The sequence below is a fragment of the Cibotium barometz genome, chromosome 24 (assembly GCF_041138505.1).
Source record: "Cibotium barometz isolate CiBa-2024 chromosome 24, ASM4113850v1, whole genome shotgun sequence".
Lineage (NCBI taxonomy): Eukaryota > Viridiplantae > Streptophyta > Polypodiopsida > Cyatheales > Cibotiaceae > Cibotium > Cibotium barometz.
The window spans coordinates 55,556,958-55,571,985 of record NC_141069.1 but is presented as its reverse complement, the minus strand read 5'-3'; the positions used below and the strand labels follow the sequence as shown (position 1 = coordinate 55,571,985).

Sequence of the window (15,028 nt, the reverse complement as noted above, 5' to 3'; positions counted from 1 at the left end):
AGAGACAAGGCACAGGACAAAGTGACTCACCTCTGAAAAAGTGAGTCCTCTCTGCTCCTTCTCTGCTCCCTCTTTCTCTCGTGTGTGTGCTCCTTTCTCTGCTCCCTCGTTGCTGTTGGAAGAGGCGAAAACAGGCGCACTGTTGATTTCTAAGTTCAAAATCTATATTTGGGGAAGGCGGGCTATGTTTAGTTTAAATATGCCGCCGCGTTTATGGGTGCGTTTATGTTCGCGTTTATAAACGCAGGTATATTCGCGTGTACATGATTTTAGCTGCGTTTATACACGCGTTTTGCAGAAATTAGCCGCGTGAATACACGCGTTTTTTAGGAAGTAGCCGCGTTTATACACGCAAATTTTAGGAGATAGCCGCGTGAATACACGCGTTTTTGTGCATTCATTAAAAATATATAATGAGTTTGTGTTTTCTGGTTTGTACACAGGATGTCATCAACCTCTTCAAGCAGTTCTGAGGAAGATGAGACAATGCGTCATCGTAATCGCGATGTGTGGTTGGGACAACGGATCAAATGTATGTGTAATCGATGTCAAGGATGCATTGTACGAGCACGTCGAATTACCTTGAATCATATCTCCATGTATGGAGAATGGAATCAAACAGGTTTAGAGGTGAGTAGATGTAAATTGATGGTATTCAAATGACTCATGGTATCCAAATTAAATTAATAGAGTTGTAACATATAATTTGATAAATTGAAGCAGGATGCAGTACCACACCCTAACATGGTACCCTACGCGCGACGAGAGCACGTAAAGCGTCGACGAGATGATGCTGGAGCTTCGGGATCTAATGTCAGAGATGAGTGGGAAAGGGACGACAATAGCCCTGCACCTCACGAAGTTGTGGAAGAGGAGGTGCTTGATGATATGGTGCGGAATCTTTTTAAGGATGATCCCAAAGGTATGGACGACGATGATATGGAACAAGAGCATCTTTATAAAGCTTCATCGACACCGGTGTTTGAAGGGTGCACATTCTCAGTTTTACGTGCTTCCCTTGAACTACTTAATATACAAACAGTTTATGGATGGAGCAATGCAAGTCTTGACGCATTGTTGAAGTAAGCATTCTAACTTATAAATTTGAATTAGTGGTTTAAGGTTTAGGATTTAAGACTAATTATAATTGATGATATTGGATGCAGGCTATTGTCAAATATGCTTCCAAAGGAAAATAGACTGCCCACCTCAAGAGACATAGCGAGGCGCTATGTGACATCTCTTGGAGGACTGGATTATGATAAAATACATGCATGCGTCAATGATTGCATTCTCTTTCGTGGGACGCATAAGGAGGCTCTGACATGTCCCACTTGTGGTGAAGCAAGGTACAGAACAGATATGAAGAGTTTTGATGTACCTCGTAAAGTCTTGCGACACTTTCCTATAATTCCTCGCATCAAACACATGTTCAAGTGCAAATCCATAGCAGAGCTCATGTCATGGCATTCCTCGCATCGATCGGATGATGGCATGTGGAGAATTCCCGCAGACACTCCTGCTTGGAAGCATATTGAAGATGAGTGGCCCAGCTTTAAAACAGAGCCCAGAAACTTGAGACTTGGCCTGGGTATGGATGGAGTGAATCCATTTGGTTTCAAAAGCACCGCGTACAGCGTGTGGCCAGTTGTGCTGGTGAATTATAACCTTCCACCATCAATGGCGATCAAGAAGGGACATCTTATGTTATCCCTTCTAATTCCAGGGAAACATAAAGTCAAGCATATGGATGTTTATCTTGAACCACTGATTGATGAGTTGGAGGAACTATGGAGAGGTGTTGCGGTGGTGGACATTAGTAGGCCTCCCTCCTCTCGACACTTCGACTTAAAAGCAGTGTTGATGTGGACAATGCATGACTTTCCAGGATACAGCGATTGTTCTGGTAAGAATTCTAATTACCTCCCTACTCTATTACTATTGGCTATATATATTAATTAGACGGTTTGACTTTATTATTCTAACTTTTATTTATATTTTAACAGGTTTGAAAACATCGGGTAAACATGCATGTCCTGTTTGTGGCCCTTCGTTAGTACATGAGTATGCTGATGGTTTGTGTAAGACTATATTCGATAATCATCATCGATTTCTCCCCTCAGATCATCCTAAATATGTTGCTAGTAAGAGTAACATTCCTCCACAAACACTTCGTGCAAAAGATTGGAAGCGTATTTGGGAGTCTACAACTATTCTTCCTCCAGATGGCATGAACAGGTATAGTGATGTTTTTTCAATCTTGTTTTGTGTAGTCTCTAATTGGATTAAAGGTCACATAGAGCAATCCCTTGTGCAGGTACTCCATTTTTTTCCGGCTGCCATATTGGACCCATCTTAAGATCAACCATCTTCTTGATCCCATGCACATCTTCAAGAATGTGGGATCTGGTATTTGGGAACATATTACTGGTAAACGAGACAATGTTAGCGTACGTGAGGACTTGCGGGTCGCAGGACGTATGCGTCAAGCTTGGCCACGAGAGGTGGGTGGGCACGTTCGTCTTCCGCCTGCACCATGGATTATATCAAAGAAAGAGGAGAAGCAGGTAAAGCAGGCCATCACCACTTTGCGTACTCCCACTGGATGCATGAGATCATTGAAGGGAGCCTTTACAACCACTAAGAAAAGAGGCGTTGAGCAACTATATGGGTTGAAGTCCCACGATTGGCACAAGATGCTTCAAGTAAGTGTTTTCCAAGTCTTGTACGTACGTTGAAATTAAATTTTGTAATGCCATAAACCATAAATGTGCTCTTATGTGCGCAGTTCATACTACCTACTAGCATCGACCATTGTGCGAATAAGAGTTTGAAAAAATGTATTTATAAGATGGGCGAGCTTGTGAGGTATGTAAAACCCATGCTTAGATCACCCTTCATTATACCTTGCAAAATGAACGTGCATGAGGTATAACGTACTATTTATTTATTTTTCAGATATGTTAGTTCCAAAGCAATTGATCCAGCCACGTTGGATGATGCGCGTGTTATGGCAGTGGAGGTGGTTTGTTTGATAGAGGAGACTTTTCCGCGAACCATTCTCACAAGTCAACTACATCTCATTGTGCATTTAGTGGACGAAATTGCTTTATGTGGTACTGTGCATGCACGTTGGATGTTCTTCCTAGAGCGCTTCATGAAGACCTTAAAAGACTTTGTGAGGCAAAGTGCAAGGCCTGAAGGAAGCATGGCCGAGGGTTGGTTGATACAAGAGTCGCTTGTATATATTTCAGAATTTCTTGGTCAGGTGGACAGCTCTTTGCCACGACTATGGAGCAATGAAGAGGACTTGAGGATGACCTCTATTGTGCCTCAAGGAAAAGGACAGAGTAAAGTAATTGACAGAACGTTGATTGATGATCTCAATTTCACTTGTATCCTTAATAGTGATGTGATGAGCAGATGGGTTACAAGATATGAGGATGCAAAGACAAAAAGGCAAGCAGAAAGAGCTCTCTTTCGGAGGCAACATGGCTCTCGGAAGGCGTACCCTAAGCATCTAGCAACACTTCCGAATGATATCCATGTTGATTGGTTGCATGAGGAAATGGAGAGAGCAGAGAGTGACGAGGGGCTGCATATCACGGCGGAAGAATGGGAGTATGCACGAGGATGCATATCAAAGGTACATAGAACTAATGTTTTGCATTAGTTGTAAGTGATTTTCTTTTAATATTTGTTCACATTGCTTACACAAATATTGTTTCTATTTTGGTCCAGTGCACTATGTTCAATGCTATATGGTGTGAAGGCAAGCATTTTCGAACACAAAGAATTGATGAAAAGAGAAATACACAAGATTGCGGTGTCATTAGTAGCTTTGAGGGAGCTAATGGAAAAATGGATGATTATTGTGGCATAATCCAAGACATATTTAGGCTTGACTTTCGTCGCTTCTTTGTGTATGTTTTGGATGTCAAATGGCAAATGAACGTGGTGGAAAAAGGGCCTGATGCAACGATAAAACGCCATGCACGTGGATATGTAACTATTGACTCTACAAAGTTCTGGCAAACAAAGAAAGATAGGCTCGTATTGCCACAACAATGTGAGCAGGTATGCATTTTTTTACTAATGTGTTTCATGTACATATATATCTAAGCTCGCGTACCCCTTGACTTTTGATATGCTAATTAATTACTGTACTGTGTGTATTTGAGTAGGTTATCTATCTACCAATGGTGCATGACATCAAATGGTGGTACGTCATCCCTATTGCACCACGTTCCAAAGTGATGTATAATACATTCACCGATATGGAGCATATGGAGGATGTAACAAGCCGCAATGAAGATGACGTCGAACATGCCATTGAAGATGTTATGATCGATGATCAAGAAATAAGAGATGATCGTGATAATGAGGATGAGCATGCCATTTCTCATGATCATGAGAATGACCCTACCATTGAGGATGATGGTGATGTTGACGAGGATGATCAGGACATCGATACCATTATCAATGGAGTACAGAATATCGATAGTGGAATAAATTTAATCGTAGCCTTACCAATTGATCAAATGGATATTGATGTTGATCGTTTGGCAAGGATGGATCTTATTGAAGATGAGATCGAACCCTAACCAATCCGTCACTGTATGTTCTAAATTGATGACATTTCCATCATCTCATATGCAATATGATTTATTTTTGAATATATTTCATTGTTGTAAATGCATGTAGTGGGATTGTGTAATGATGTATACTGTAATGTACTATGAGATGGTTTAAGGAAAATAGTTTTTAATTTTGTAAAGGAATTCAGTTTTTTTTCAGTTTTTCTCTGCCATGCGTGTATTAATCCGTGTATAGTAGCGTGTATTTATCCGTGTATAATAGCGAGTATTACCCCGTGAATATTATCGTGTATAGGTGCGTGTATTACTGCGTGTATATAGACGCGTTTATACACGCGTTGATTAATGCATACATACACGCGAATTTAAATGCAAAAATACACGCGCCCGATTCTATTCAAATACAGGCGCGACCATACACGCGTTCGTAATTTATCGCGTGTATGAAACGCGTGTATGGCAGCATTGTCTTGTAGTGAGAACCCCATTGGGCTCGTGATTGTCCACATCGCCCAAGGCAAGTAGCTCGATCCAATACAACAGTACCACAGTTTCCACCAATTGAAAGATATTGTCTAGGGTGTTGTGTAGAACACTTTCCAAAGGATTGTTTGCTGAAACCACATGAGGAAGGCACCTCTCAACCAAAGGTCTCACTCAACTTTGTAGAGAGTTCCATCGCCACCTTCATATCAGAGAATGAGGATGTCATGCCACTTAGAGTCATGACTAGATCACAGACACGAAATGCCGAAATGCAGACTGATGAGACACCTCGAACTAGGGATGCAAAGGCAAATCTAGTGGACAAGACCCTACGTTCCAATAGAAAAAGGACCACTAGGAGGAAAAAGAACCGCAACAAGCAAACTAAGAGTGCATCCAGTAGTTCTCAAGAAGTCTCTAAACAAAACATGAGGGATCAAGCTTTTACATCCCAAGAAGTGCATGAGGAGTATCAACCTCAACCTGAGCCTAGTACTAAACAAGATGAGGCTAGTACAACCGAGGATAGTTTTGGGGGTTCTGTTTTTGTGGATAAGGTGAACGAGACTCTAGATGCCATCATTGATGCTCATAGAAGTCGCATTGCAGCTTTATCTGAGCTACCCAAGAAGCTTCAAGAATACCCAAACCCTCGTGAGGAGAAGATGAATCTAGCTGTACATCAGCAACTCATTAGGGAAGCTCAATCAATACTTGAGGGCCCACCTCCACCCATCCCTCGGGGCCCAACCTCTCTTAAGCCAACATTAGAAACCATACCAGAAGTGTCATCAAGTTGGGAAATGAAAAGTGAGCTGATCTCACAAGCTCATAGAGCGAAAAGTCTGCACCAATTGACACCCCATTGAAAGAAGGCATTCTGCTGCCACCTAGTCTTGCCTTCCCATGCAATGATGAAGTTATTGATGCTAACGAGGACATGGCAAATGAGATGTGGGCAGCAGTTCATGAGAAATTTAATGAGAATATGTCCTCTATTATCTCACCTCCATTCTCTGAGGTGGATTTTACCAAGGGCACAGAAAACAACTTTAGACGCCCAAGCATCCAGGAGGAAGTTCAAACAATTGTTTCTCCTAGAAGTAAGCATACAATGAAAACCTTACCGTCTTATTTGGGAGAATATGAGAACTGTTCTCAAACCTTGAGGATACCCTCCATGCATAGAAGGTTGACAAAGGAGATCGATATGGGTATCGTGCAAGCTATTTTGTCAGCACCAGTGGCTTGTACCATACCTTTGCTTGATTTGATAAAGCTTTGTCCAGAGTTGTGGAATGATATTGCCACATGTTTGTCAGAGCAGGTATTGCTACAAAAGGGTCACCATCATTGTACTATACACCCTGAGACAAAGCATGTTATGCCAGTTCCTATCAACAAAGTAGGAAAATTTTGTGAGGACGATCAGGGAAATGCTACCCTCCCATTAGAAGTGCGAAAAGTAGCTTCAACTGCAATACTTGATAGTGGTGCAGGAGTGGGTATTGTGACAAGGTCCATTTGGAAAAAGTGGGGCAAACCAGCTATTAGGAGTACCAGGATGCGCTTGCAGCTAGCAGATGGAAGCTTAGAACATCCCATTGGGCTGCTAGAGAACATATTGGTCACCACATGTGGGATTGAATATGAGCACACATTTGCAGTAGTGGATTTTGGAAAGCATCCAAACTATGAAGTGATATTGGGTAGACCATTCATGCGACAATTTCAAATGATTCAAGATTGGGGATACAATTATTTGTACCTCCGACATGATTCTGTCATCACAAGGGTCAACCTAAAGAATCACTCATATCGTGATGTAACAAGGTCTCCAATAGATGAGTTTGATTCTGCTTCATCTGAGGGCTCAAGAGTTACATTGTCAGATGGGCGAGAAGATCTGTGGATGTGTAGAGCCTCATGTAGGGATTTCAACACTGAGAGACTTAAGGGTAATCAAAGTGTATCAGATGAGGCATACATTCCACAACCCTTCCCTGAGCACTTAATTGATCCACAAGATTGGAGTCATGTCCTTGCAACATTATCGACATGTGCTTTACCTAAGCTAATTCAATTTTGTGACTCAGATGGATATGACATTATTCCTATACGAATGGTACAACCACGTGACCTTCTAGATGATTTGTACTATGGGGATGCATCCACAACAACACTGCATGTAGAGGAAGTCTCAGTGGAGGATTTAACACTCGAATCTGCTTATGATGCTGATAAGGAAGATGGATGGGACTCTGATTTGGATGATGATGTGACAATCCTCGAGGAAGAGCTAGGAAAGGCACGCCTACTCTTGAGAGGAAGGGAGGTTCAAGTAGATATCCCTCGAAGCCGACCTAAACGTAAATGCTGTAAGAGCCATAAGAGAATCCGTAAACAAGATGAGAGGGAACGATGTGAGAGAATACAAAAAGAAGACGAGGAGTTTAAGAATGAACACTCTCGACCACCACCTCACTTCTCAGGAAAGAATGGATATCTATACTATGTCCAAGCACAAGATAGTATCAAAGACCAAGTAAAACGATCAGATGGATTCCAACCAGGAGAAAAGCTAAAAACTGTTAGCAAAAATCGTAAAAAAACAAAGAAACCAAAACCAAAACTCAAGTCTCAAACCGATTCAAAAGATAGTGTCGGAAGTGCAAAGATAACGGTCGAACAAAAAAATCTGATGCAAGATTGCAACAAAAGAGAGCTCAAAACCGCATGGGCTTCAATTAGTGATGACTCAAGTGGACAAGAACAAGGTCTCAATGTTCCCCCCAACTTCACACAGTACACTCTTCAAGATCGGAAGATTGTTCTTCAACAGCCCATGCGACAAAAGCCAAGCATGCCAGGGGTTTCATATGATGGTCCAGAGGATGCAAAAAAAATTGATATCGCTGAGCCAGGAAAAGAGCCTCGCTATGTGTGGATTGCCACAGACTTGTCTTAGATGAGGAGAAGTTATTAATTCAAACAATAAAGGAGTATCGCGATGTTTTTGCTTGGAGTTATAAAGACCTCAAAGGAGTTGATCCAAGTATATGTCAGCATACAATTCCATTGCGAGAGGATGCAAAGCCTTCCAAGCAACGTCCTTATACTTACAATGAGAATTTTGCACAAAAGATAAAAGAAGAAATAGACAAGCTCTAGAGGCAGAATTTATCTATGAGATTGAACACACTGAATGGGTCTCCCCTATTGTAGTGGTGCCCAAGAAAAATGGAAAACTTCGAGTAGAAGGTAAATGCAGCTACTGTACGTGATCATTACCCACTTTCAATCACGGATCATGTTTTGGAACGAGTTGCAGGGAAAAAGGCACATAGTCTCTTGGATGGATTCTCCGGTTACAATCAAGTGTCAATTGATCCAAAGGATCAACACAAGACAGCCTTTGCTACTGAAGATGGCAACTTTGCCTATCGTGTTATGCCATTTGGTCTAACAAATGCACCAGCAACCTTTCAGCGGTTAATGAGTCATGTATTCAAGGAGGAGTACCTTAGGCAATTTCTTGAGATCTTCATGGATGATTTATGTGTTCACTCACAAGAGCGTGATGATCATATAGAACACCTCAGACTTGTGTTTCAAAAGTGTCAAGTTTATCGTATATGCTTGAATCCTGACAAGTGCAAATTCATGGTAAGACAAGGGAAAATTTTGGGCCATATTGTTTCTCGCAATGGGAATTCAACAGATATGGATAAAATTGATGTCATTGTCTCATTACCTCGGCCTATCAATCCTAAAGGGGTACAAATATTCATGGGACATTGTGGCTATTATTGTCGATTCATCTACATGTACGCTGTCCTAGCCAGACCATTATATGCTCTTCTTGTAAAGTTTAATTGGACTGACGAGTGTGAGGAATCCTTTGAAAAGTTGAAGCAAGCATTAGTGACTGCACCCATCTTACGGGCACCAGATTGGAATCAAATCTTTCATGTCCATATTGATGCTTCAAACTTTACAATTGGATGTATTTTGGCTCAATCGGGAGAACATAATAAGGATTTCCCAATCTCATATGCTAGTCGACAGTTGAACAATGCTGAGAAGAATTATACCACAACAGAAAGAGAAGGTTTGTCAATGATATATGCAGTGAAAAAATTTTGCCATTACCTTTTGGCAAACAAATTTATATTTTTTGTGGACCATCAAGCACTGCTATATTTGGTGAATAAGCCTTGTGCAACTGGAAGGATTGTGAGGTGGTTTGTCATCCTTCTTGAGTTTGATTTTGCAGTGGCAGTCCGAAAGGGAACAACTCATCTAAGGGCAGATCATTTGTCTCAAATCACCTCTGGAGAAGCTGCTGTGGGTGTGGATGATGATATGTTAGATTCAACACTTTTCCTTATAGAGACAGCTCCTAAATGGTCTGAACCCATCTTAGAAATTTTGACAAGTGGGCAGATACAACTAGCGGGTCCTAATGTGGACCTATGGCGACCATTCAAGTTAATCTCAGGGAGATTATATCGTCAGGGTAATGATGGAGTGTTGCGGCTTATACCTAACCCTGACCAATATGAAGAGATCTTGGAATGGGCACATGAGGGTATTGGTGGAATCCATGCATCAGCTACTACTTGTGTGCGATGTATAACTCAGGATGGGCAATGGTGGCCTACCATGCATGCGGATGCTGAAAAATTTGTTCGTAACTGTGCTTCATGTCATATTCAACAACCAATTCATAATGTCACATTATTCCAAATTTCAACTACACCAAGTTGGAGTAAGTATATTGTGGACTATCTTAAGCATGGTCATACTGATCAAACAATTCCTAAACATCGAAAGCATGCTATTGAAATTGAAGTGGCCAACTATATGCTGATAGAAAACCAACTCTACAAGAGGGGCAAGGATGGCAACTTGCGCATGTGTGTATGTGAAGCTGACTACTTGAAAATCTTGACTCATGCACATGCAGGTGTTGGGGGTGGGCACTTTTCGGGCAATACCACAGCTAAGTTGATTAGGTGGACTGGGCTTTGGTGGCCAACCTTACAAATGGATGCCGAAGAATATGTGAAATGTTGTGACGATTGTCAAAGGACCAAACCTCCCATCACAAAGGACAATATGCCATTGCGGCCTATGTTAAGCACACGTGCTTTTGCCAAATGGGGTATTGATTTTGTCGGTCCCATTAAACCTCCAGCTCGTCACACGCATGCCGAATATATTATAGTCAACTGACTATTTGACCAACTGGGTAGAGGCAAAGGTTACAGTTAAAAATGATGCCAGAACCACAGCCAAGTTCCTGTATGAGTACGTGTTTACACGCTATGGCTTATCTATTGAAATCGTTAGTGATCAAGGTGTGCACTTTGTGAATGAGGTCATAGAGTTTTTACTTCAAGAATTTTTGGTAATTCACAAGCGTTCTGCACCATATCATCCCCAGACCAATGGTCAAGCTGAGAGTACTAACAAGATTCTCTGCACAGCACTCACAAAGATTGTTGAGGGACATAGGACTGATTGGGAGCAAAAGTTGCACTCAGTTCTTTGGGCATATAGAACAGCCTATAAAACATATGTGGGCACAACCCCATTTGAGCTTGCTTTTGGGCTAGATGCAATTCTTCCCATTGAATTTCTTGTACCTACTCTACGAGTTGCTAAACGATTGGACTGGACTGGTCATGAGCTTTCTCAACGCATTGATGAATTGGAAAAGCTTGATGAGACCCGCTTATTGGCAGTAATGGGGATGTATGCCGAGAAGAGGAGACAAAAGCAATGGTATGATAGAAATGTAACAACTGGCCGATTCAAAAAAGGGGACCTTGTGCTCTTGTACACACTTAAGAAGCATAAGAGAAAGCTCAAGAAACGTGGCCTAGGACCGTTTGTGATTAATGAGCTTACTCCAAGTGGTGCAGTGCGTTTAGAGACACTAGAAGGTGAGCAAATGCCTAACTTCATTAATGGAAGTCGTCTCAAGAAATACAATGAACCATTAACTGAAGCCATGCTTCAACAAATGCATGCTACCCACACAATGCTGCCCACACACGAAAAGAAGCACATGACCTACTTAAACATTAGGCTCAAGAAGAGGCTAAAGCTAGAGTTGTAAAAGCCAAGGAGCGTCGCAAGGCTTCTGTGTTGGCCTTACGGTTGGCTACTAATGAACAATATGTCGATCCTTTCAATATTCAAGTGTGTCTTCATCTTCATGAGACTACCTACTTTGTCTCTGCCTTAATTGACTCTGGTGCAGATTATAATGTTCTCTCGTTTGACACATGGATAGCCTTGGGACAACCAACACTTGTGCACATTCCTATTGACTTACGAAGCTTCTCAGGTGAAGATAACCCTATAGAGGAAAAATGTGTCATTATGATGTCCATTCAGGATCACCAGATGTCAGTTCCCTTTTATGTGGCTAGTAAGTCCAAGGCAGTGGTAGAGGATGTTCTTGGTCGATCGTTCGATCGTGGTTAAGTGCTACCAATTGTTCATTAGATTGGAAGAATAGACAATACAAATTGCAAATTAACTCTGATTGCATCTTGGGATCTGTTGCTCCACGAGTTTTATCATGTCAAAAGGGTGGTAGTTCTACCTTACACAACCCACTTTCAACATCTACTCTTCAAGCTCCAAAACAAATGATGTGGATAATCGATGAGTCCTCAAGTGAGGGCCATGGCTGGCATGTTCCAACTACTCTAGTCACTGCTCAAAGAAGGCCAGGCAAGAAGGAATTGTCAATTTGGCTACCCAAAGATGCGTACAAACTTGCACCATCTAGCCTAGTTGCTAAAACTCCTAAAAAGCATATCTTTTCCAAGCCTAAACCTCAGATTGTTACTCATTGGATCCCAAAGCATGTTCTTAAAGCACAAGGCTATTATGAGGGTGCAACAGCACTTTGGCTTCCCAAATGCCATGGTTTGCTAGAGCCAGAAGAGTGTATCAATAAGATTCCAAAAGTCACTCTTGGTTTTTCATATCAGTGGGTGCAAAGGAAATCAACACAACCTCTTTATGATAGGATAGGTGGTTGTGATAGCACCTACAAATCTCCTTGTGTTGACCTTCCCCAAACATGTATTGAATCACCAGTTGTCCCAACTTCTCCTTGTTACACACTTCCACTATCAACTTGTGTACCTAAGACAAATCCAACTTTACATGAGTCTCCTTTGAGCATAGATTCTAGCACTTCACTGCCTAAATCCTCTTATCTTGCTCAAATTCCTCGACAATTGCTATCCTTCCCATCTCTTAAAAAGGACATACACAAAACCAAAGGTAAGGCATTAACACTACAATTGAAGCTCTTTGGTAGATCAGTGTTTGAATAGCCTCACTTTTACTAATGTGGTTCCTTATGCCTTTATAAGATTGTGTTCTTTTTGAGATGATCTTATCTAGATTGTTTTTAATAGGGATTGTAATGATGAATATGAATGTATAAAGTTTGAAGTCTCTAAATTTCATTGTTCTATGCCCAGATACCTCCTGATGGATACTTGGCGAGATACATGTCCACCATGCATTGACCCTGATAGTACTCAACCTGAACATTGCGGGGGTTATAGTGCTCCTCCTTTTCAAACTCATTCTAGGTACTTTTATGCTCCCTTAGGTGAAAATTGCTGTGGGCATCACTTTGTCACTTTATTCTATCAACAGCATCATCCATTTCCACATTGTCAAGAGTGTGCACGACTCGTATTAGGAGAAGCTTCACACATTTGCTGGCTATGCCACTTACTTTCGACGATATGGCATGGGCTTAATGAAACAAATTGTGGGAATTACACCCCAATGCCATAACCTTCTTGATGTGAGAGTACTAGATAGAGGACCAAATCAACGTAGATTACTTAAGGAGGTTCAAGCACAACAATGGAGGGATACATGCATAAATGACTTGCAACCACCTATCTTGCAAGCCCTCCTTTCCCTAGCCTCAACATGTCAATTTTGGATCACTATGAGTACCTATATTGAGTAGTTCCAAAATCAGAATTGTCTGCTTAACCTTCCTATAGAACTAATGCCATATTTTAGCGAGGAAGCACTCCTTCCTCTACCACCTTCTCTAGAGGCCGGTTTTTGTACAGGGTTGTCCTTGCATCATGAAGTGATTGATACCATCTTTCCAGCAGAAGTGGACATGGATCCACCACCAGTGCAAGGGTAAGCTTATTAACTCCACAATAAGATCAACAAGCCAAGGCACTTTTCTCCCATTTGGTTTTTCCCCTCGGCTATATTCGGTGATTGGCACCAATAACAAATTTTATTCTTTTCTTTTCTTGTTTGTTAATAAGACATTTTGTAGAGATCTCAACTAAACAAGAGCATACAAACACGCCCCAATAGTCCACCTACCGTACACACAAATTAGGAAGGGGGGAGACATGCAATGCCTACAAAGAGCAAAGAGAAGCAATCTGCACAACATCAGCAATGCATCAATGCAAACGCACAACATCAACGAGAGCACTACAACAGGTGTATTCAAATCATAATCTTTTGTTCTTTATGTGCTTTTCAATTTTGCATATATTGTTTGCATGTTCACACACAGTTGGCTGGTTTAAGTTTTAAATTAGTTGTTAAAATGTGGTGAGTGATTTCTAGATTCTTAGAGGACTTAGTAGAAGGTATTTCTATTTGAAGACGGTGTAGGATATATGCCAACAGAGTATGCCAAGTTCTTATGCTCTCAAAGTAGACTAGTTATCTTTAGTGGTAGCTACCTCTTAGGAATGGGCTAGGTGCTAGAATTAATAAAAAAATTATGAAAATCATGCCCTAAAAAATATATACAAGTGAATCGAGACATGACGTGTCTACAGCCATGTGGAATGCTTGGTAGGACCTTGGGTTGTCTTAGCACCTTGGGGCCGATGCCTTGGTTTCCATGGGGTGAACACTGACGTCTAAAAGATTCAGAAGAAGACCTTCAAGGACTCTATCGCCTTGATAGATGTTGGAAGGACTCTGGGATACATTATGGGCCCTTGAGATCGATGCCCTCATCTTCATGGGGTACTCTTTATGTCAAAAAGAAAGAAAAGGGTCTGTCGCCCTTGAGATACTTAGCGGCCTTTAGATTCTCTTGGCGGAGGTCTCTTGGCCATTGCTTGGGTCTCATTGGGATGGAACCTTCCTCTTTATTTATCTTTACACACACACCAAAAAAAAAAAAAGAGAAAGAAAGAAAGAAAAAAAGGTCCAATCACCATTGCTCATATTTAGGAGTAGGGTTGCCACTTAGGAATAACTTAAATACTTGTAGGACATTGAGACTGCGGTCATAACCTGTGGTGTACAAGCACACTTGCCTTTGCATAGCAATATCTACCACTTAGTCTCACTTTGACTAGTCTTTACTCACTTCTTTTAGCACTCTTTAAAACTCTAATCGGCCTTTCACTTGCATGCTCACGTGTGAGATTGTAATTGCTAGTTTTTTTTCAATAAAAGGCTTTACTTGTCTTCCATTGTTTTTTGCAGCTTTTTGTTTCTACCGCGCCCGAGGACGTGCGCGATTTAGGAAGGGGGAATGTTCCACGGGAACACTCACGGGAACACGGATTATGGAAGGAGGCCGGAAGCAATTAACGCGAGAGAGCGGGATTGTAGCCATGGGAACATAAAGACGCACATAATTTTTCCATATTTTTGTGCCAAAGTGCAATGTAAATCGTTTTAGGCCAATGTGGGTTCTAAATGAGAGTTCTAAGTGTATTAAGCAAGGCTCACTTATGGGGTTGTCCGCCCATGTGTGAAAGAGGCCTAGGGTTAGGGTTAGTGACATCTCTACAAAAGAGATGTTAGCTAAAGAAAGTGGACGTTTTTTGCCATTCTCATAAGCTATTGAGTGAAGCTCTTGAGCTCTCAAGCTATGGCAGCTCTCTAACTCTCTC

At 41.4% G+C, this 15,028-nt stretch overlaps 1 protein-coding gene across 1 annotated transcript; it reads left to right on the top strand.

Annotated features, from left to right (window-relative positions):
- The first annotated feature begins 3,684 nt into the window (after positions 1–3,684).
- Positions 3,685–4,632, top strand: LOC147625466 (uncharacterized). The gene is made up of 2 exons (XM_086819033.1): positions 3,685–4,077; positions 4,185–4,632. Exons 1-2 carry the CDS (start codon positions 3,748–3,750, stop codon positions 4,602–4,604), a joined length of 750 nt encoding a protein of 249 aa, XP_086675159.1. The 5' UTR covers positions 3,685–3,747; the 3' UTR covers positions 4,605–4,632.
- Positions 4,633–15,028: the final 10,396 nt, after the last annotated feature.